The 24,946-nt window shown below is 40.3% G+C and overlaps 1 protein-coding gene across 1 annotated transcript in view; it reads left to right on the top strand.

Annotated features, from left to right (window-relative positions):
• LOC129726206 (uncharacterized) overlaps window positions 1-21,095 on the top strand; it is a 39,879-nt gene extending 18,784 nt beyond the window's left edge. The window contains exons 2-3 of the mRNA XM_055682958.1: window positions 8,785-8,926; window positions 17,717-21,095. Of these exons, the coding sequence (XP_055538933.1) occupies window positions 8,785-8,926; window positions 17,717-18,310 (736 nt within the window). The 3' untranslated portion in view covers window positions 18,311-21,095. The remainder of the gene's footprint in view (window positions 1-8,784; window positions 8,927-17,716) is intronic.
• Window positions 21,096-24,946: the final 3,851 nt, after the last annotated feature.

The raw sequence follows: 24,946 nt of genomic DNA, 5'->3' as shown, positions 1-24,946 counted from the left end.
ATCTATTGATGTAGAATCACGTCTCACGGAAACGTTCTGGAATGGGGGTGTTAATTAAAATACCGAAAACATCGAGAGCGTCACGAAAATTGTCAAATTTTAAATCCTAACAACTCAATCAGTTTCAAACGGATTTTCTTCATCTTTGCAGCGATCGATTGAAAAATAAGTTAAGCGTCCGCTGAAATGCGTAAAACTGCGACTCTAAGTTACTGACATAAACATATTGATACAAAATAGTCTATCGCAATTCGAACAGAATTATCACTGAAATTTAGCTTCTTAGACTATCAAATTTATCAATTTAATCAAACCAATTGTCAGAAATATATTGAAATAAGTGGGCTATCGAAATTCTAGGCTAACCTTGCGGTGGAGTCTCATACACAACCTCTTCAACTGTTATTTTTTTCCATAATCATTAACTTAGTTGAGGCAAGACTTATTGGTTTGAATGCTTTCGGAGTCCCATAAGACTACTTATCTTTATGGAATCACTGCTTAATGTCTATAATTTATCATTCAGATGCATTTTGAAATATCTATTTTTTTATTAAATGAAAAAGTATGAGGTTATGTGCCAAAAGGCACAAACATAGGTTCAACGTAGGACTACGAATGGTATGATAAAATAAAAATGGTCCGTGGCCTTCTAAACCAGTTCTTTCTTGCATCACTAGTGTTTACCCAAAAGTTTAGTTCAAATGCCTTACCAATTGGCGTTGCTATCCAATGAGAGTATTCTTGCAACCATTTAATCTATCGATCTGCTGTCTCTTCAGTATGAAAAAAGCTGAAATATCCGTGTTCTGCTGGACGTTTGCGTAGATCAGCATAATTTTTTTCCAAAAGATCTGTAGCAACGAATTTGACTCTATTCATCTCATTTGTTTGAGCCGTCAGGGTAGACACTGTTTACACGGACAGACCTGAAAGCTGCTTCCGATCTAGTCGACCACGGAATACCTTGGGAACGAAACCTTGGGATTTCTGGTGATCTCACAAAATGGATGAAACCATACTTGATGGACCGAGATCTTTGCGTCAAAATTGGTTCGGAAGAATCGGAATATCTTACCAATCTCTCCGGCATTCCACAAGGCAGCAATTTAGGTCCCCTACTCTCACACTTTCCATCAAAGCAGTCTCCGTTTTATTACCAGCTGGGTGTCGCTTACTTTACGCAGATGATGTGAACAAAATTCACGATAATCAAAGCCTTATCCAACTGACGGGAACTACAACTAATTTGATCAACGAGTTCGAGGCATGGTGCAGAAAAAATCTGTTGACACTAAGTGTTCAAACAGGCTGTGTAATTCAGACCGATTTATGGCCGCACAATTCAATGCCGTCTTCGAATTTTCCAAGTTTAAATATCGATTGACAAGCGACAAACTCTCTTGTAGACGATAACCATTTTAAACTTAGACCATACCTGGGCCTGATGACTTTACAAATAAATAACCAACAAACAAACGGCACACTCGCAATCATTTCGACTATATTTTCGATGTCTGCATTAGGGAAATCAACGAATCGTGTGAAGAATATATGTGAGTATTTGACCTTGAAACTTTTTTTGTAATTTTCACCATGCAATAAAAAATTAATCGCATTATGTCATAGTAATTATTGAATTCGGGATAGTTTTATAAGAGCTATTAGCATTTGAAAACTTCCATTCCGCCAACGAAAAACGTTACATGCTCAACTCAGGTTTCACAGAAGGTACCCCAGTGTAGTGAAGAAAGACGTAGCTCTACGTCAAAAATAAAAAATGACTACTGTAAGGTCTTTTTTTACGCGGGAGACGCGTTTTAAATTTGTATGAGCCCACGTAAAAAAGATTTTTCTGAGTTGAAAAATATAACGAAGAAAACCATCCTAAAATGTTTAAACCCTATTTAAATATGATAGTGACAATATTTTAAACTTTTAGCATTTACACATAAAATATGTTTTTTTTAAACGGATATTCGATTACTTTTGGTCTCAAACGGAAATGTTATTGAAATGAGGTCGATATATTGTACTGTTTTTGAGTAATGGAGAAACACGCGTAAAAAGGTCTTACTGTTTGAAAAGACGAATTGACTTCGTGAAAAATAGCATTTTTCATGTAAAACTGAATTCATTTAGAGACTTAAAATACTTGTTGCTAGGTGGAACAAAAACTCTTGAATTCTAAAGATTAAATTTCTGTAGAGATAAGATTGAAGTTTTTCAGTACAAATTTTAAAAAAATCGCATCTGCTAAAAGCATATGCAGGCTCGGATTTAAAGGGGGGCAAAAGGGGCAAATACCCCGGGCCTTCAGACATGCGGGCCCTCCCTAGTCCAGGGCCAGATGTGAAGACAGAGTGGAGACCTTTTTCTTCTGCTCGTCATCTTCTAGCGTAAGGATTTTTCAAAACTTCAAATTTCCTTATCTTTAATTTTTTTAATAAAAGAGGGCCCCACGAAAAAAGCTGCCCCGGGTCCCCAGCACCTGAATCCGGCCCTGGTCATGTGTCATCTACACTGAACCAAGTAATCATGTAAAAGTTGTTGGAAAACATATTTAGTTTTTTTCCATGTAGGTTTTCCAATAGCATTTATGTGCATGTCACTTAGAAACTCACATTACGGTTTTATTTATATTCATTGGAATAATCACATGCAGAGGCGTCTCGTCCACCTGTTCAACCTGTTCATAGGACAGGTAGACAATCTCAGAAAAAAGTGATTTTTTTCACATTTGTAGAGTGGATGAAAAATCATCGAAGGTAATTTATTTGTAATTTCAATGTTATCCCGAACATTCTTATTTTATTTTCTACATAGTGGAAATTTATGCACCGTGAAGAATGTAACCTGATGGGCTACACTTCAGACTACGCCATACAACTCACACGAAACGCAACCCACACGGCCACACGCAATAATGACTACCGTTTGTTCAGACCTTTCGCCTGAACTAACCGTCGTTCAACACTTCTCTGCACCTTCAAGTGCGGCTGGATGCAGTCATTTATGCTCACCACTACTAATGCGACGCCTCGCGTAAAAATGACATTTTTGGTTCAAACTTTCTGCTGAACAAAAACGATGTCAGCGAGAGAAAACATTCATTACACACCACCTCTCTTCAGTGTCTGGTAATCTGTTTCGTTATACCTTTCTGTTTCTTCTCTCGACGTCATTGAAATTTGAGAGAGACCACGTGGCCGCGAGAGTTCGCAGATCCATCTTAGAGCTTTCGTAGTGCAAATGAAAAACGAGCAAATTCATTCATTATTTCTGTCAATGTGGTGGAATTCTTCCGTCGATGTATAGTTTCATTCATACCTCTACACCCATTTTGTTCATTCGAAAACTTGAACCTCGCATAGTCCGCATAGTATACGTTTGTCTTCTTACGCGCTGCTTTCTTTTTAGTTTAAAATTTTAACATCGTCAAAGGAAACGCTTTAGCATTGAACTAAGATTTGATAAACAAAGATAGGTTTTTTACTCATGCGAAAAGTTTCGAGGCAAAAAGATCATAAACATAATTTTAATTATCGTAATACAAAACCTGAATAATACTGACATTGCATATCACAACGCCATCCGTCGAGCTAACTTTACTAGTTCTTCGACGGATCAAGAGTTATTTACGACTAAAACCGATCATTTAGAATCATGATCATCATTAGTTATGTTTGGCCATATTTATCGATTTCCTGAAAAACTGTCATGGTTTCGTTCAGAAATATAGTATAATTACTTTTCAGGAAGTTTCTGGCGTGGTTTTAACACGTCTTTGTTAACGCGGATTTCGGAATGTACATGGTTTATCACAGGTATTTCCAGGAAAACTAAAATTTTACTCGGATGATTTTGAATAATATTTCTTCCAAATTGTTTATTTAAATTTAATTTACGGTTCAATTTAATTTTCGGACCTTGAGAAAATTTATTGTAAATTCCATTGGCTTCACCCCGAAAAATTTTGTAAGTCCCAGGATGTCGACAATATTATGTGCAATTTTTCTTCGACCACTTTGAGGCTCTTCTTGGCATTCAAATACAGAAGCTTTGGAAGTCCAACGGCGGGTTGATAGCCAGAAAAACCAGAAGGAAGCAAGAATCACTGTTTCGATAGTTTTGATCTTTTTGAGAGGTTTTATACGCACAAAGATGGTTCTAACGCAATATTTTCACTTGATTTCGCTAGGGAAAAATGGAACAGCCTGCGAAAAGTTGATGTTTCTGTGTGTTTATAATCGGACAGGTTCGATCTACATAGATTTCACATTCGCGCCTATCGCTTCACGGCCGATTCGACTATGCTTGAACGAGACTTATCTACATAACAACAACTGGGAAACAAATTTGTCTGTCCATTAGTGATTAAAAACAGGATTTTTTTTCCCGTGGAGTTGAAAGTCAGAAATCTAAGCACGAGCACATTGCATGTAAATTTTGTAAATTGTCAATGTAAATTTTGCTTTGATGCCTTTGAATGCCTTTAAATAACGAAGATTTTTCCGTTGCAACTGTTGAGTACCGAAATTGTAAAATTGTATTCTAAACCGATTAGAAGCTTCCGGAGATTTCATAGTTATAAGTTTCTAAAAATTCAATACTTTCGCGCCTCTTACGGATTTAGTTCAATCAATCTGAAGTACCGCAGGGAATCCTACTGGGTATTCGACTGTCGATAATATTGATTCAAAAACGATTATGTTCTCTTTTGCAGCAAACTTGCAGCTTGTAAAATAATTTGCTTTATGTTCGACTTGGGGATGTTTTCACTTAGTAATGTAGTCTTATTTGTAGTAGAAATGGATTCAAGACTGATTAGTTTAAACCTTCATCAAGTAAAACTGGAATTTTAGTAACATTATGCCTTATCTATCTAGCCTCCCCAGCTGGTCTCGAGGTACGATGCTGGCCTAACAAGCCAGTCGTCATAGGTTCGAGTCTTGATTCGGGAGAGACTGTTAGTGTCAGTAGGATCGTAGCGCTAGCCCCGCAATTGTCCTGTACACTTAACGCTTGGCTGCGAAGTCTGTGTAAAGTAAACAGAAGGACAAGTTCCGAATCGGAATGTAGCACCAAGGCTTTGCGTTTATGTCTTATCTACAAGTATTAATTTTCTTTCTACTAATTAGGAACTCAAGAAAAAAAAGTTGGTAGTAAAACATTACATAGACGCGAGGATGCAAATGATCAGAATTCGCCTTTTTTCTTCACTGAAGAAAACGATATGATAGAATGATGATGAGAATAACCATAAATTTGCACAACAACGCTGCGGACAATCTGTTTTCGCTGCCATTATCATCGCCCTTGCAGATGATCGCAAACGCTTTACCTAACTGTCCCATGCAACGCATAGCAAATCAGCTTACTCTAACGTTCGGGCAAGACGAGAAGAAAACCGCAGCAGCAGTAACGTTCGGTTAAAAGTGCAAGTGCAATATGTAAATTACCTTAGCTCGGTTACCGCCGCAGGTATCGCCTCCACTAGATAGACGGTAGTGGGTCGCATAATAACTGGTTGTTACTAGACCTGCGGGCGAAGGTGGAGGACAGATAATCGAGCGTCAAGCTATGACATAAACATACACGCGAAAGAATGGCCATCGTCCATGTGTACCCGTCTTTCCCGGCGTGGATCGACCATTCCTCGTAGCGGATTCGTGTCCGTGCAGATTGGAATGCGAATGCACAGCAATAAAGCTTGTTAATACGTGGCATGCCTCCTGGTGCATGTGTTGGCCTGTCGGTTTCTGGAGCAATCCGGACCGGTCGATGGAGACTCCTGGCGCCGAGTGCAGGTATACTCGCCATCGGTTCGAATCAATGGTGGACAATATGACGCCATCGGTCGGCTAGGGTTACCAGTTGCACACCTGAGTTCATCTGCCCTTGGCTCTTGCATGCATTTGCTCGGTGGGAACGGGAATTTCTTCCCATGTGCGTGGCTTCTAGCCGAATTGCATTGTAGCTGACTGTTTGTGTTTCTATTTATATTTCTTGTGCAAACGTTTATTTTCGGTTGTTGTGGGATGGGTGGTATCATAAGGCAGAAAAACGTTGCAAAAATAACAGCGTTCCGCTGAGTATTGCAATTCGTTCATTTCGTGCGCTCCCGAACCTATAATTAGGTTAGAAACCGTTTTAGTTGAATGATTGCTCAGACAATCGTTTGATGAATTCTCTAAACAAGCTTGGTTGGTATGAAGTATAGCTATTTAATTGAGCTAACAGTCATAGTTTTTTTTTCGATATGCTTCTTTTGTTATACCGATTTTTTCTCAACAAAAGTTACTCACATATAACTGAACCAGTTTCGGATTTGCCGGGTGGGAAACCCTACGCTCTATGAACAATTACCTCAAAAGCGATAGACAGACTCGATCGCGTCACTTTCCGGGCATCACACTTTGAGAGCGATGAAACGTTCCATTCATATTTTTTCATTTTTTCCTCCATCACACCAACACAAAGCCGGGTACTGCAGAAATTCGCCTTTTCCAAAATGTGGCGTGATCGTACGATCCGCATCCTCTCATGCCGCACATCCTTCACCCGATCCCGCACCAGTAGAAGCAAGCTCTACATATTGTTGCTTGTTTGAGATGCTTTTCTGAACATTGGCGAACCTGTTTGCAGTGTGATGGTGACAATAAAGTTTAAAACAGTTTTAGTCTAAGCAGTTTTAGTGATTAATTTTTTTTCTACGAAAACAGCTGTAGGTCAGCAAAAATCCAATAAAATGTAAAACAGCAATTACACGCTAATGCCATTAACGTACTATTTCATGTGCTAATAGACGACTTGACGTGGGAATGTTTAGTGTTAATAAGTGGCCGTCAAGACAGACGGAACCATAACTATATTAAATAATTACTGGAGTTTAGCTAAAAAACTCGATTTCATAATCCGCATTCACTTCTAAACTCCATCACTGCTCAGTTACAGCCCAGTTTTGGACGCCGGTTCAATTGATTTCACGCTCCACTGCTGAAACGTACAACGGTTGGGTGACTGGGTGAAAACAGTCCGGAACCGCGTGGCCCTGGTTTTAGTTTAGTCGCTAGTTACGATAGCCGAGGGTGTGTCAATGCAGTAGCGCATCCTCCGCTGGCGACGATTCGAAGCTTTATAATAATTAATAACATTGCCCCAACTATATCGAACAGCCCCGGTCAGTTGGTTTGGATTGTCTTCGGCGATTTTAATAGCCTTGAAATGAGTTACGATCATACTGCGAACAGGGTTGATATTTGTTGACACTCTTGAGTGAAAGTGAAAAAAAGCATCCATAAACGTTATTTTTTTACAATCCTTTCAGAGCTCTCCTTTCCCGCTTTTTGCATGGAAGTGAACTGTCAAAACACCTCATTATATTTCATGCGATGGAAGCAAGACAACAAAATCAGTTTATCAGTTAACGAAGATTGTCAAGGCATCGGTCAGTGTCAGTGAAAAAGTGTTTCGGTGAGGTTTATTTTGGTTGAGTGGACTGTTTGTTTTTCTTTTTCGCTTTGAAGTGAAGATCATTTGGTTGGATTTGTCGTCAAATTTTATTCCGTAACCGTGAACGATGCGCGCGATCTATTTCATCTGAGTATAACAGCACGTTACTAAGACAAAAATCTAGTGTATCTGAAAGGGTGCTGCGATCATTGGAAGTGAAAATTGAAAATGATTGGCTGTAATTTTCAAAGAATTTTGCTTGGGAAAATGATTTTTATCAGCACTGACTGCGAACGTCGTGGTATGGAACATTCGAGAAGATTTTGCTACTCATCTTCGTCAGTGTTAAGTTTTTCAATGTTTGTTTTGTGTTCTTCACATTTTGACTTGAAGAGGGTATCTCCTCAGTCAACTCAAGATTCCTGACGAACGAATTCTATGACGCAGTGTGAACTTAAATAGAGCTTTCATTAGTTCTAAAGTTAAGTACCAATCCTCACAGTCGGAGCTGGACGGATTTCCTGCAGTGTCCAAATCGGCAAACCGACTTTGGTTTCATGCGTTCTGACTGACTGACTTATTTCCGCTTTCCAACTTATGAGAGGAGAGAATGCACGAACCAAGGCCACTCTAAAAATTGCTAAATTCCTTAGTCGAACGTTTCAATCTACGAGAATTTTCGATTGGCTCGCTGTGTCTACCTGGAAATCAAAAGCTTAGGTTTATGCTTTCAATTCATCCGCGGCCACCTCGTTGCTATTTCAACTGCTTCATAAATACCATAATCTCTCTACGATACAGCCATCGCCGAAAGGCCAACTCGATACTGGCTCTTGGTTACAAAACTCCTTGTACGACTCCGCTTTTTACTTCCACCCAATAATGTTCGCTGCGGTGAGCGCGCATCGTTACTGGGGCGAGGGGTGCTGGGAGAGCCGGCTTTGAAAAGAGCTCGCGAAACAGACGGGTACCGGTCGAAGTCGAAAAAAAGCCCAATCGATTGCAGGTAAACAAGTGCTGTTCTCCTCAATTGACGGTGCTTGGAGGATTTACGATGGTGGCGGGTGTTGGCTGGTGGAAGGTCATCTGGTGAGGCACCTGTTCTGTGCTGTCAGTATGTTTACGGGGCACAGGTAGTTTCACTGGATATTTCGGCACGATGAATGATTTGATTGATGTCTTCGTAAAAAGAATAATTAATCGGTTGGGTCTATGACCCCCGCCAAACTAGGTTACTCTGTGGTCTTCCGACCGGAAAAGTGCCTTGAGACAGTGTGAAGTTGATTTTATACGACTTATTACATTTTTTTTATTTTATCTTTCTTTCAGGAACTGCTTACGACGAATTGCACGACATGACGATCAGGAATTCTCGAATCAAAGCATTCTCAACGCCATGGAGAAGTTTGTCAAGACAGTCAATGCCATGGAAGAGACGATATTGGTGCCTTGCCGACTGATGGACCGAAAGGTGGGTAAACCGGCTGGAACAAAGGATGGAGTCATGAGAAATACCTGACTAATCATGGCACCTGACTACGGGTTTTCATTACATTCTAAGAGTTCACGGTCGTCAATGTATAGCGATTTTAGCATGGGAGAGGGAAATATCTTGAATCATTGAGAACAGTATATTGCAGCGCAATAGGTGAACGCTCAACGGGAAAGCACCCCCGGTATAATAGTCTAATAAAACACGTGCCAAGGATCGGCTAGAAATCGACGTTGGCTCACATTGTCACCTCGATTGCGACCGTGCTGCAGCAAACCATTTTCTATTCACCTAGGGAACAACTGGCTTTTTACATCTTAGGATGAGGGAAGCCAAATTCAAGCTTTCATCACTTTTTCAATACGAGGAAAGTAAAAACGCTCTTTCAATCTCATCCCCTCCCACAAGCGGTTGATGGCGCGGCAGTCAATTGAAAGCTAACATTACGACACACTGTTCTCGTGAGTGTGGCAACCGTAGTCGCGCACAACTCTCGTGGAAACACGACTAATTGATAGAAACGACGATGAGGGGATACTCAGCTCATCACCAACAGGAGGGTGTACGGAAAGGCGCGCTGGCTTAAGTATCGACGAGTTTTCGAGATGAGACCGACTCGAGGATATGCATCAAATGTTTTGCGCAGCAGGCAGGCAGATCGTTGCTGTAGCGGCAATTGACCATAACTATGTTTCTGCACTGTTCTGTCGGAATTAGAACCACACGGTGAAGCACAATCGGTATCTCGAACGAGAATCGAATTGCGACACGTTTTTGTTTCCGGTGTGGTTTGATGAAAGATTACTCTCAATTGTGCGAAAGAGCGGAAGTGCTTAATCGCCATTAAAATTATTATTTTATTTTGTTCATTTCGGTTAGGGGTAATCTGTTTCGCATTGCTGTTCTGAACTATGATCTAACAAATATTAGGAAAGTTAACGTAAAAAAATATAGTAGACTTTTTTTTCGTCATCCCAACAAAAGAATCAGACGAATCAAAAAATAACCACACGTGTAGAAGTACTCTTTTAATTATGAACGAATGATCTGAGAAGAATGGCCTGCGCAGTAGATATTCGAATTAAAACCATGAGAACTACGCAATAATGAGAAGCGAAACCAGTCACGGATAGAAAGAAAATATCCATGCCACCTGATAAAAGAAAAAGAAGCGAGGAGTTTGAAGAACCTGAACAGTAGAACCACTCTCTCATGAAAACTTTAAGCTTCGCCGGAAACAGAGTGCATCCCACCGCGCGCGTGGAATCGAGAGCTGAAATGTGATTGAGAGCCAATCGAAAAGTAGAAGTGGTACATCGATGAGTATTTGAATTTCGTCTGGAAGTGATCTCAATGGTGTGGCAGCAAGCTTCGGAGAATTGTAGATGAAATTGGAATGCCATCTAGCTGTTGAAGAACAACAATTCGGCTACTTGCAGTTACTTCAAGCTAAGGAACAACTATCCTACACAATAGAGTGATCGACATAAAAAGCGACAAACTTTATTGTATTTTACGAAAAAGTTCAACGATTTCAAACGATCATGACTGATTTGGATGTAGTACTACGACTCTATGCAAGTTGCTGAGTTATAAGCATTTCAATTCAAATGCTTATAACTCAGTCAGCTTTCAACAGAATTCGTTACGCATTCGCCTAAATGCAGAAAAAGTAATTTTATGCTGGTAACTAGTAAATTATTGAAATAAGTCAATTCGACTGACAAAAGCAGATTTCGGCATTTCAGAGCTTTTTCAGCTCTGGCCAAAAACCACTTAATATGAGTATTTCCAGGATCGAAATGATGTCTAGAGATCGATTCACTCGAGACGTCATTTTTGAATTCAAGATGGCGACTTTCGGTTTCTGAAAATTAGCATAAAATGGCCAAATGTCATCCAATATGGATATTTTTGGAATCCGGATGATATTTACAGTAGAAATGGTCAGGTTTCGGGTTTTCAAACCCGAAACCCGAACCCGACCCGTACCCGACGGGTTCGGGTCGGGTTCGGGTTTGAAAATTTTTAAAAGTGTCGGGTACGGGTCGGGTTCGGGTTTTGTGAAAAACAATTTCGGGTTCGGGTCGGGTTCGGGTTTGAAAATGTCGGGTTCTGGTCGGGTTTGGGTATTAAAACCCGAAACCCGATTATAAAATCTATGAAATCTCGGGTTCGGGTCGGGTTCGGGTTTCACAATTTCGGGTTCGGGTCGGGTTCGGGTTTCAATGGAATAAAATTTTCGGGTTCGGGTCGGGCTCGGGTTTGAACGAATAAAAAAGTTTCGGGTTCGGGTCGGGTTCGGGTTTTGACCGAAAAAAAAAATTCGGGTTCGGGTCGGGTACGGGTTTGAAAAACATCAAACCCGACCATCTCCAATTTACAGATTGTAAATTCTAGACCGAATAGAAATTGTAAATTCTACAGAAAAAAATGCTTGACCGCGGATCCAGCATCGAAAATGAGGTTTATGCGTTCAATCTTCTTTGTACATGGTAACGGCAATCGTTTTCTCGTGCACGGTATGCTTGGCCAATTTTTTCGGCAAATTCCTTTGAACGTGTTACCAAAAGCTAACTCACACTGCAAGAGAGTCTATCATTTTGTGAATATTAACTGAGCAATTTGCTTCGAGCTTTCCACATGTTATCACTCTCAAATAGTGTTGCAGAATTTCGAAGCTTCAAAATGAAAGTAGTAATGTTTGCATTAAAAAATGGACTTTTTTCGAATGGTGATAAAAAATAAGACAGATAATTTAGTTTGATAAATTTTCCATGGAAGGTATATTAAGGTTAGATCCACTTAATACCTGGTCGCAGCATTTTATTTACTGTGGCGCCTCTAGTAGCGGTTACGAGAAACCCACTGCGCTGTCACAGTGATGAGGAAGGTGGAAATTTCGATGATGTAACGTGAAAACATGAGAAAATTTTGCACACTCGTTGAAAATCCTGTGCCTTAAATGCCCCAAATCAACCGTAAATAGCGTGCTGAAACGATTCAATGAAACTAATCACGTGCTGATCACAGCAACCGCAGAAGTGGAACGATTAACAAGCAGCTACGATTGAAAGTCTGCAGGGCAGCATGGCAGCAGGGATCACCCTGCCTGATTTGGTTAAGAAGTTCTCGGGCAAATCGCCTCGCCAGCAAGCATCCCAACAGGACCCTCAAGCAGAATCTGGTTGCAAAACACCGCGCTAGGATGCTGTATGAGAAAGTCTTGACCAAATTCGACGGCTGCATTTTAATGGACGATGATACATATGTAAAACTGTATTTCGCGCAGCTCCCTGGACAAAAATTCTATGTGTCCAAACGCGAGTGTGATGTAGCCAAGCGGTTTAAACTCGTGTTTGCTGACAAGTTCGCTCGGAAGCTAATGGTGTGCCATGGCGCATAGGATCTGCAGCTGTGGCACAAAAAAGGCAAAACTTTCATCACCGGATCAACCATGAATGGCCAGGTGTACAAGAAACAGTGCAGCTAGAAGCGGATTTTGCCGTTCATCTAATCACATGACGGTCTGGTGAAGTTCTGGCCTAACTTGGCCAGCTACCTGGAGTAGCTTGATAGCCCACCAAATTACCCAGATTTTCGTCCATTTGAAAAATAGTGGGCGATAATCAAGACCAAGTTGAAGAAAAATGGCAGATCGACAAAAAACAGCTGATTCACATGGATGGATGGTGAAAAAATGGCTGATCGAGTTGACAGTTCCACTGTGCAGAAGATGATGGGCGGTAAAAAACGGAAATATTTCTGAGTTCTTCCTTCGTTTGATTTATCAATTCCTCCTTAGTTTTCGCGACATAATTGTTAGATCTAATGCTTCAGGTTCACCCAGAAATTATCATATTCAGCCGCACCATCTCCAACGATCGCTTCGAGTAGTGAGCCGATATCAGACGCGGCCAGAACACCGCGTCCCCATTATGGTATTTATTGATTAACGACGCAACTTCCGGCAGGCAATTTGTACTGTAAATTCACCCGTTCACCGCCAGTCCGAAGCGGCTTTAACATCCCCTTCTCGCTGATTGTCAGCCACAGCAGCACCTTTTTGAAGAACTTGGTGTGCGAAATAAACTTCAACCTCGGAGTTCAATTCCTTCATGGGGGAAGTAAAATACGAAAGGCCCTGCCAGTCGTTGCCATCCAGAATGAAGTAGGTCTTGTTATCCATCTCCACCCCACGTCGTGAATTGCTTAGGAAATCAACGACTATCTTACTCAGCCGCTGCCGCAGCGCCATTGCCTGCAGTTCCGAGACCAGTGGACGGGACTGCCGCTTCCTATCATGTACGTCCATGTGCGCCATGTACTTTTTCGCACGCAGCGATGAAGCCGCCTTTACCTGGACCTCCCTTTTTAGCATCCTTTAAAGTTTCGTGTCGCTCAGGCGGAACCAGACTTTCTTTCGATGCTCTGATTGTTGTCCAATAGTGCCAAGATGTTGTAGATGCCGGATCGAGCGCGTCGACGCGACGGGGTACCGTTTTTTGAGCGCGCACATTTCTGAACGGAGTAGTTTCACTGTCTTCGCCATCACGGTTAGACCTTGATCGATAGAGCTGTCAATTTTTTTCCGCTGACTCATGGGTTACTATGCTTTATGCTGCATGCGTAGTTTCGTTAGTGCGTGTGAAGGTAAACCCATGAAAAATCGGCATTTTTTGCCAATTTTTTTACCGCAAACGTTACACGGCAGCTACGAGTTCACTTTTGTATAAGATTATTATTAAAATAAAGGACAGTTTTGGCATATTTTCTGTGTATTCAAAATATAAATCTCAACATTTCTTATGAGAGTTATGAGAACTAAAATGAAACACAAAACAATAAAATTAGAAAAAAGATTTTCCATAACAGAGAATTCATGGACAACTAAATTTGAAAAAACCTATTATTTTTTTTTTAAAAAGAGTAAGATCAAACGCTTGCAAAAATTGATCAATATTGAAACTTTATGAGCCTCTAGTGTGTGTAAATAACATCCAAATAATAAAATAATACAAGGTAATGTTGAGATAAAAAAAAAACAATGAAAAAATATCAACGAAAATAAACTGTGGTTAAGTAGATGCGAAGTCAAATGAATTCTCTTCCAATTTAATATCTTGCAATACTTTGTTGTAACTTGTTATTGTTTCAACGGGCTTTATACCTAGTTGATTTTTTTTGCATTATCCAATGTCTGAATTTTTTTTCCAAGATTGTTAGCAATTTTTTTAAGAAAATAATTACCGCGTTCTCTGCAGCATCACTTGCATGCTTCTTAGGTTATGGTTGTAGTTGCGAATTTCGATTCAACTTCGATTATTGATAATCCTCTCCTGGGCAACCATTTTGTCAGCGGGCATAATTATTTATTATTCAACAAATTTGCGTCATCCCTGGATAATTATGTTTAGTTTGACCGCCCCCTTTGGCAAACTTCTTATCTAACCCAAAGCTAATATACTCATGTATGCCGTGAGGGTCGTAAACTAATTGCTCCCGTCATTAATTTCAATATCATCTGCGTCATTTGTTTGTAATAACTATTTTGAGATAATGCTCGTCCTATGGATGGTAAGAACTGCAACAGAAGCCAGTTATCGATTAGAGAAATAATCATAACGGTACACCAGCGTTGGAAATACTGTCCCTTGTTTGCTATGTTTTATATTTGAAATATTTTTTTAAATAATGTCAAATGAAAAGAAAAGCGTTTTACAATCGGAAAATAATGTTTATAAACAAACGCCAATCTTCTGTATTGACAAATCGGGATGATGGGACCTTTCGAAGCAGTAAAATTTAAAATAATCGCAACTTATTTATAGAAAGTTCGCAGCTCACGCTGGCTTTGCATGCCGTGAGGCGCCCTAATTCCGTGCGGCTCCTTATTCCGTGCACTCCGTATCAAAATGTGAAAAAATATCAAATATAAGAAGATGTTTCGAAAAGTAATGTTTGTTGATGAATTTCTGTATACTATCTGCCATCCTGTGTAAATTTTTGACGTTTAATGGTACGCAATGCCACGAAAAGAAGAAGAAAACAACAATACGATCGACGAATTTCAGTTTTATTTTTCAAGCTTGTATTAAGAACGAGCAGAGAATATAACGTGTTGTTTTTCGGTGTTCTATAAAGTATTTCCGTGAAAAAGTGAATGAATTGTTTTTTGCAGGTAGCATTTTATAATCTGGTTCAATATTGCATTGTTTTACTAAGTTTTAGTGTTGAATTTTTCAAAATAAATGTGAACGGATTTTGGAAACCTTCTCTCTGCGCAGCTGCCTAATCGCAAACGCAACTCGCTCGACAATATGGGGAAAGCAGAGAAACGATATACCGCAGCACAACTGGGTAAAGCTTTGGAGAATATCCGAAAAGGACATTCTGTACGTAGTACGGCAAAGCTGTTTGGAATCCCAGCGAGTTCTCTGCAGGACAGACGGAACAATCGGTATCTCAATAACACAGCTGGAAAGCCACCCGTTCTCTCGCAAGCCGTTGAAGAGGAAATCAAGAAGTGGATAATAAACATGGCCAGAGCAGGATTCCCCGTCAGCACCACACACTTGAAAGTTTGTGTTGCTCAATATTTGAAAACAACAAAAACTGAGAACACGTTTAAGGATGGTGTCCCTGGCAAGAAGTGGGTGAGCGGTTACATATGTCGCCACCCAAACATTTCTAGGAGAGTTGCCAGTGCATTATCGAAACAAAGATGTGTTGTTAATGAGGAACACATTCGAAAATGGTTCCGGGAAGTGCATGATTACCTTGTTCAAGAAAACTTGATGCATGTAATGGAACATCCTGAACAAATTTTCAACATGGACGAGACAGCTGTCAGAACCATTCCAACCAGAGAAGTAGTACTAGTGGAGTCCAATGGAAAACATGTTCATGCGAGAGTTGGAAACTCTGACAAAGAGTCTTACACGGCACTTTTCGCTGCAAACGCAGCGGGTAGACTAGCCCCTCCGATGATTATTTACCCGTACAAACAGAGAATGCCACACGAAATCTACCAAAATCTTCCAAAAGGATGGGCGGCCGGCAAAACGGAATCAGGGTGGATGAACAGAGACCCGTTTCATCTCTATCTGCGTGACGTGTTTTATCCGTGGCTCCTGAAAGAGAACATTTCTTTTCCTGTTGTCATTTTCGTTGATGGACATACATCCCATGTTTCAATTAACTCAACAACGTTCTGTAAAGAGAAAAACATACTCTTAATTTGTCTTTTCCCCAACACCACTCAGGTTACACAGCCTCTGGATGTGAGCTTCTTTAGACCTCTCAAACATTTCTGGAATCAGATGTTGGTTGAGTGGAGAATCAAAAACGGTGGAGCTCTGCTTCCCAGGAAGGAAATCGCTCCTTTATTAAAAATGGCTGTTGATAAAATGTCGAACATGCAAACAATTTTATCAAATGGATTCGCACGTTGCGGTCTTTATCCGTATGATGAGAATGCTGTATGTTACGCTTCTCTTGTACGCGATCATCAACATAAACTAGCTTTTGATTCAGCGCAGATTGTTCGGAACATTTGTATTGACGATCCAGAAAGGATCCACGACCAACCAACCATCAATGAAAATTTGCAACTGGAATTAGAGTCCTTCATGACACATCAGCAGCTCGAAATGTTTAATCGCAGTGAAGCATTTGGGAAATGGCTTGGTTCTGTCGAAGACACCAATTTGTACAAAGTTTGGCAACAGATTAAGTTGAAATCAACCAGACCACCGCTCGAACCACGCTCGGCTATGAATAGCAACGAAGAAAATTCAATTGAATCTGGAATGACATCGATTCTGGACACCGACGACGAGGAACCGTTTGCAGGATTTGATGATTCTAACACAAATGGTAAGCTTAAAACCGTTTTAATTAAGTTAACTGCAAAAATATAATTTTAGCAAATCTCAACTCATCTGTATCTGGTAAAAAATGTTTGAAGCGAAACATATCCGACGCTTTTCGAAAGTGTTTCCAGTATCCAACGGCGAGGAAACAAATGCAGCCAAAGCGAGCACCGAAATTACGTCCCCCAGCTGTAGCAACGAGTGATGCGTACCAACAGTATGTTAACTTCCTTGAGAATCAAAGAAAAAATGAACAGATGGAGAAGGAGAAGAAGAAAAATGAAAGGATTGCTAAGAGAAAGCTGAAAGAAAATGAAATTTTGCAGAAAAAAGCAATTAAACGGTTGAAAAAAATGAAAAAAATAAAAAAAATGACTAAGTCGGAATGTATGAAAAACAAAACAACTAATAAACTTATTGAAATTCTTTTTTGAAATAAACCTTGTATTTAATATTAGTTTTTTTAACAAAAAAAATTAAATACTGTTGTATGATTGCGTAAAACATGAATTTTTGCGATGCGCGGAATTAGGAGCTTCAATGCACGGAATTTGGACCCTTTTCATCACAGTGCACGGAATTAAGAGCTTGCACATTCATTAGGTTTGCTCGTTTGATTCTAATATCCGAAAGTTAATAGACACTTGAGATATTTTTCATTAAAGTAATATCAAATATGCTATCTAAATCATATTTTACATCACAAATATGATCGAATTTGAAATTTTCACAGTTTCCGAAACATTGATATTTCTAAACTGCGCGGAATTAGGGCGCCTCACGGTACTACCTATGTCATCATTGTATTTTCACTTTCCCGCCACCAGACAACGATCCTGTGTGTTAAGCATGGACTAACAAGCGACTTTATTTGTGTTTTTTCTTTCGATTGCAGGTTGGCGACTCCACCGACACAATGCCCGTGGAGCAGAAGCACCATTCGCATCATTACGGCAAGAAAACCGGCAAGGCGTCCGTCCGGGACGCACTGAACACATCGGACCTGTTCCGGCTGTACAACATGCTGAACATGGTCAAGGTAGATCTGCTCTGGGGCCGCCAGGATTCGGAAGAAACCTCGGAGACGGCCGAACAGAGCGCGGACAAAAATGCAGCACGGTACAAGCAGAAATCGGCATCGCCGGCTCCGGCTCCACAGCCACCAGTAGAGCCAGCTGTCCTGTCGAACAGCAGCAGTCCGGTGAGTGATACGGCAGGTAGTAGCGTTAAGGGTCACATTCGTCGTCCGAGCACCGTGTCGACGACTTCCACCAACAGCGTAAGCACACTGAGCGATTCCGAGAGCGAGATCAGCGCCGAGAACGATTCCGGAATCGAGTCTGAGGGTAGTGTAGATCAGGACAAAAGCATCGAGCTGGCCAAACAGTTCCGAACACACCTGCTGGGGTTGTACCGATCGCTGGAACAGATGACCGAGGCGGCCAACTACTTGACGGCTCGGTATCAGAGCGACGTGGGACCGGTCTAGAGGGTCTCACTCCCGTGCGATCAAACAAGAGATAGAGACAGGTAGAGTTAGACGGAAAATGTTCCCCCGGTGATAGAAAAGTGTCCCCAAGACTACACACGCATGTGTTCGCGCGGCGCGCGTGCGCGTTCAGTTTCTATGTGAGAACGTGAAACCAAATTTCTAAAAAAAAAAATATTGTCAGAAAATACTTTAGTAATAGTGCGCAAAAGCATCAGACGGCAAACACTTTGTATGCGTGTACTTGTGTAGTAGTGTGTAAGCAGCCCCTTAACAATCCCTTTCGTACGATTTTTCTGTAGGTTCTTTTGCAGTGTTGTAGGTGCTGTTAGTGCACTGATCAAAGTGTGAGCGGTTAGGATGAGTGGACTAGAATGAGTTCAGCAGAGACACAGCATGAAGCGAATGGCGAATTTATAAGTTCATGCACACATTTAGATAATAATGATACTAAAAGTAGGAAACTTCAAAGATCTGTTCGTGTATGACACTTTCTAAAATCAAAATAAAATGTGTCAAAAGAGTCATACGCTCCTGCTTCCAGAGTGTTTCGCTAAACTCAGTCTATCTATTGTATACAGTGGTGACACAACAGATAGGAATGATTTATTGACTATTTAGTTTAGTAATGAGCGGAGATAGAGGTGAACAAGATTATTTATTGTAAAGTAATTAAACAGCGATGAAACATTTTTCTCGGATTATCCGCATGTTTGCTCGTTTTTCCCTCTTCCATTTGTTTGTGCGGAAGTTACACGCGTGTGTGTGTGTGTTGGGTCTTAGCGCAAACCGACAGGATTTAGCAGATAAAAAGCAATCATTCAGGTCCCAAGTCGGCAGGCTTGCTCTGCGTTGGGAGTTTAAAGTGCATGTTTTGAGATTAAAGAAATCATTTCTGAATATCAACCGAATCGGAGGCTGAAGCTATTTTCAGGAAAATGCCAGAAAGGAAGCTTGGGGTTAGGTGATAAAAGCGTGAAGGAAGTCAAATTCAGTGATATAATTGAAGAATGTTATCTCGAGCAAAGAGAGAGAAAAAATAACAAATCATTGTCGACGGTCAGATGCATAAGCAAGTAAGATATTTTGTTCCGGCGAAGAAGCTTGTAAATATTCGTTTTGTAAACATTAGGTTATTGTTTTCGCTTGATTTTTTCTTCGTGACTGGTAGTTAAGAAGCTAATGAAGAAGACTAAATAGTTAGTGCAGGAAGTAAGTTGGATACAGAATGCAAATTTGGTGGTATGGTTTTAATATTGCTCTGTAGTCTGAACATAAAGTTTAGACTGAACTCCTAGCGTTTAAGGTTACAAAACTTGCAAGCTTTCAAAATATCCATTTTGGTTTGTAGCAAAATTGGCTGACATTACGCTTTTGTGGCTTGGTCCGACTTCTATTGGGCTGTTTTGTAAATCTATTTCGCAAACCAGTGACGTTACGGGAATATGTTAGAACAAATTTCCCCAAGCATTTACTTTTTCAGACAAGATTGCCCAAGCAAAATACCTGGCACAGTTAATTGTATAAAATTATACCTTGAATTTTCTTTGTATATTTCGATTTGTTATTCGATGATATATCGCGAATTCGGTTTGATCTATTAAAATTCTTAGGGATTTTGGCCAAGCATAAGCTGATGTCAGTCACAAGAAAAAACTATGTTCGCTCCAAAACTGCCGATTTCCACTGCGAATGTTTTAGGCCAACTTCTACACCGCCTTAATACAGATGACATCATCTTCTGAAGTTATTTACTTTTCCTACAATTAATCCACGGAATATTTTCACAGTTATTTCGCCTAAAAAGCTTGGTAGCAGGTTTTCTTGTAAACACAACAAAATTTAAGCTTTTTATCGCAGTTTGCTCGCAATGTTCAGCTTCCTCATGTTTTGCTCAATTTAGATTTAACCGTTTCAACTTTAAGCTTATTTATTAAAAATACTTCTCATCATAAGCTGATCATCAAGTAGCAAACTGGCCGACAAATTCGTAAACTCAAACGCAACTACTGATGTCAACTGTATTACCTTTCTCTCGTGAAAAAGTTAAAAAACTTAAATTTTTTCTACCTCCAAAAAATGGAAGTTTAGGAAAAAAGCTGCGAAGTTTGTCGATTCACTCAAGCTACACAAGTTTTGACTAATATTTTTCATGTATCGTGCAATGGGTTCACAATGACCGACACCGTCGACGACTTTATTCGTTCGCTATCCGTCGAGTTGAAAGGGAAAATGCAATAAAAGATAATTGAGTGCAATTGACAAACGCGAGAGGAAGGTTTGCTAGGCGGGGGAAACTTCGCGAACAACGGGTATGACTTGTCGACTTGGGTGAAGTGAAAGAAAACATGCAAAGGCTAAACACAACTACACTGCAGTGGAATGTTTTGTTCGTACGACTTATGTTTAGTATCGATTCATTCCGTTATTTTTAATTAAGCAAAAAGCAGTGGAGGAGCGAATAAATTAAAAAAAAAATAATGAAAGGACAAACCGTGGAAACATTACGCAACATTGTTGTGATATGAATTCAAATTCAAAAGAATCGCGAATAATGCTGAAGGTAGTTAGCTTGTCACAAAATTCGGGTGAGTTCTCTGTAATGCACTCACTTTTGGTATAGTGTATTGAACGAATAGGATGGAAATTATGATAAATGATTTCATACGAAAGCGAACACATACATAAGCAAGAGATAAAACGCTAGAGAAACAATGGTTGATATAGAGAAAATGTTATAAAAAGAATAAATTTCAGTAATAAAATAAACTTAGAAAATAATCAAGACTCGAGTTTCCTCTCTCTAATGTTGAAGGTGTAGTGAAAATCACAACTTGAATCTGTTCACTTGGTCACTTTAGCTAGCCGTTGAAAGAAAAGTATTGTATGCAAATGTTTTAATAAAGTCAAGAAGACCGCGTATATCCCGTAAGGTAATATTTGAATGAAATAACTGCTTATAAATCTGCATGCGTTCTCTTAATGCTTTATTTTATGGCGCGTCCAGCGTCCGGCATCATACATACTATAGATGGCGAATCCTGCAAGATCAAGCAATGAAATGTGCGTTTTAATTGCGGTGTGAGCCACGCCACTTAGCACACACACACTCGAGGGTAGCATTGATTTGCAACTAATTACAATGCAAACAATGAGTCGACAACGAATTGCGCGCGTTACCTCTGTTTCCCGATTTAAAAACTGCTTAGAATGATCGACATCATGGTTAAATTTCGTCATGCATCAGCAAGAAAGGTGGATCCACGTTCGTGCAAACCCCGAGGACAGAATGTAAAACTGTCAAGTGGAAGAGATTCTCAGTGATGGTGCTAATTTAATTTTTACAACACTCTTGGCTCTTGGCAGTCGGAATGGTTGCTGGAATCTCCGTGCCATAGCGCATCAATTAACAAATCCACCTCGGATGATACATCATCATTCATGACTCTATCCGAGCGACGTGCTAGCGTCTAAGCGACAGCATGCGTTATGCGGAAGTTGTGCCTCGACTGAAAAACAAGGCTGTTGTCTTGTTTATGTCTAGGTGAGATGTGAATTGAATTCGCCGGTTTCAAAGTTCACGCAGTTATTGCGAAACAAAAAGTCATCCACCGATTTAAAAAAAAACGAATAAAGCAAAGAATTGTAGCGAATATGAAAGCAAAACTCTATTTTGTAGCTGGAAATGCCAAAGTTAGGGGTTTATACCCTGAAAGGCGTAAATTCCTATTCGCTAAGATAAAACGCGTGGAAAAAAATTGTGCGACATCAGCAAATTTGATTTATTTCATGCAGTCATGTTTAGTCCTGTGCGCCGCCACGCCGCGCCACCGCCGCCGACACTTACGCACGCCGCCGCCGCCGATGATTTGGACTCGGCGCGCCGCCGAGAAAATTTTTAGCGCGTCGCCGAGGAAATTTTTACCGCGCCGATAGTGATTGTGTATGCTGGATTTTTTCCTGATTATAGAAATACCGCAAATCACAGCCGATAAGGGAACACTCTACTTAATCTCTACTACTACTTAATATACAGTAACGCGGAATTTGGCAATTCTTTATACCCCTTCACTCCGACGTAACGCAATTTTGCATGGTGGCCTCACGCAGTGTGCTAGGCATACAGACGCGAGGTTTAATGGATGTGAGGCATACTGCCATATGGCATAACGGACGCAAAGCCGAATGGACGCGAGGCTGAATACAATATTGTATGATCGCATGAGATCCAATTATCATGACTATTTGTTCCGGATTTGCAACATACATTCCGCAGCAGAGTCTATTGAAAAAAATGTTGCACCCTCGATGATTGACAAAAAGCGTCATTCAATGAATTCTATATTTAACTCAAATATTTTCTACTCTATGTATGTAGTTTAAGCGTAAATATATTCCTAAAGAGTTTAGGTTGGACATAATATTTTTTCAAATCATGCGGCGCAGACGCATAATCGAGGGCAAGGAAACGTGGCGGCACTAAGCTGCCGTGGTTTCCACAGTCCGTGCCGGCCGCCGACCCGCCGTCGGAAGCGGCGGCCTCTTGCACACAAACGACTGATCTAAAGATTTGCTGAGTCTACTCTAACAGAGTTTCTTTCCCTCAGTTAAGTCCGAACGAGCGGTAGCGAGTAAGGACATCATTCGCTCGAACAGCGAGTCGGCCGAAGGCCGCGAGTGTATTGTTTTCTAAATGACACCCTGAAGCGAAATACATGTTATTAAAAGAGGGCTGTGTTGATGACGATTATACCGTATTCCGCCTCACTTCCCATCGGCCTTGTATCTATTCGGACTTGCGTCCATTCGACCTCGCGTCCCTTCGGCTTCGCGTCCATTCGGCCCCGCGTCCATTCGGCCCCGCGTCCATTCGGCCCCGCGTCCATTCGGCCCCGCGTCCATTCGGCCTCGCGTCCATTCGGCCTCGCGTCCATTCGGCCTCGCGTCCATTCGGCCTCGCGTCCATTCGGCCTCGCGTCCATTCGGCCTCGCGTCCATATGCCTCGTGCCCGTATGCCTGCCATCCATTATGCCTAGCGTTCTATGCCTTGCGTCCGTATGCCTTCCGTCTGTATGCTTAACGGGTTGTTATCATTTACGAATGTTCCCTAAGTGTAAATTATTTTAATTTGTGGAAATTTGATACAATATTTGACATTAAATATTTAGACTTCAGTCTTTTTTATCGATAGATATAAAAAATTTCGAAGTCATTATCAATAATTTGCACAGGGCCAGTTTGCTTCGAGAATATTGTTTCAGTTATTATAACATAAGGTTATCTTTATTTTTAATTTTTATGTAAACGTATGAGCAATCCCGGAATGTTAAAAAAAATAAGAAAAAATGATAAGTGGTTTTTCATCTATTTTTTTGGTAAAGATTTTAGTTTTCTCTAGAATACTAAGTTTTTTTTAGATCAATATGCGAGAATTCACTGAAAATATGTTTTTGCGATATGTTGTTTTTCTCCTTACTTTGTTGCTTGAACGTTAAGGCATCGAAAAAAACACTTTCGCTATTTTCCATTACCATGGTGATATTTGCGGATTTTTCGGTCAGAATGGATCGTTTTCGACCCATCATATTTAAGGGTGATTTTCATAGTAATGACATCATATAGCAAACAAAAATTTTCCAGATGGTAATGAGGAATCTGTGGAGTTTAACGGAGAATTCTGATTGAAGGAAAAGAGTATCCCTTTTTTAAGTTTTTCCATATAAATATATGAAAGTTGAAAACGACCCTCTAACGTAAGATCTATCGAATTTCCCAAAGTCGGTCTACGGTTAATCAAAATGAACTCATCGACAAACTATCTATCTTTTTTTATAAAACTGAATGTCTTTAGAAATAGCAGTGTTCCTTGCAATTTTTTTGGAATTTACACTTGTTTTACTTTCTCTGCTTGGTTTATTATTTTCTGGTTGCTCAGTTGTTTATTTACTTGATTTCTTACCATTTTTATTTCTAGTTTTGACATGTCAACCCTAACGCAATATTTTTTTTATTAACGTTGAATTAACAAAAAACCGAAAATGAGAGTTCAAAGCACACATTATGCGCAATTATAAGTGGTAATCAGTGTCACGCCGATACACGCCGCCGCCGCCGATATAAGCCATCGGCGTCACGCCGGCCCGTCGGTCGCCGCCGAAGTAAAATGTTTTCTACGCCGCCGCCGCCGATGATATGGTCGGCGCACAGGTCTAGTCATGTTTAATGTCATGTTAACACTTCCACACTACAACGAGACCACAAAAAAATGTTTTCTGCATGCTATTCTATTAGTTAACTGGTAATAGGATTTTTTAAGGACCTATAACAGTCCATATTCCCGAGCTTAGATCACAATAAAAAAATGTTGAAAAAATTTCCAAGTTGCTTAAAATATACAAAACATAATTCTAAAACTAAAGGAGCACTAACAAGGCGATTATAAAGGGGGATTTTTTGAGAGCCTTCTTTTAAAAAGATTAATGAAACATCTAGAAGAGCATTATGTATGCCAAATTTTTGTTGGATTCGACATATTGGTTCTTGCTATTTATTCTCGATACTTCATGCAAAAGTTGACTACTATCAGGTTTCATATAGTCGATGCGGAAGGTTTAATTTGGCATGTTTTCCACTTT

The sequence above is a fragment of the Wyeomyia smithii genome, chromosome 2 (assembly GCF_029784165.1).
Source record: "Wyeomyia smithii strain HCP4-BCI-WySm-NY-G18 chromosome 2, ASM2978416v1, whole genome shotgun sequence".
Lineage (NCBI taxonomy): Eukaryota > Metazoa > Arthropoda > Insecta > Diptera > Culicidae > Wyeomyia > Wyeomyia smithii.
The sequence above is the reverse complement of the archived record's forward strand: the minus strand, read 5'-3'. Positions and strand labels throughout refer to the sequence as shown.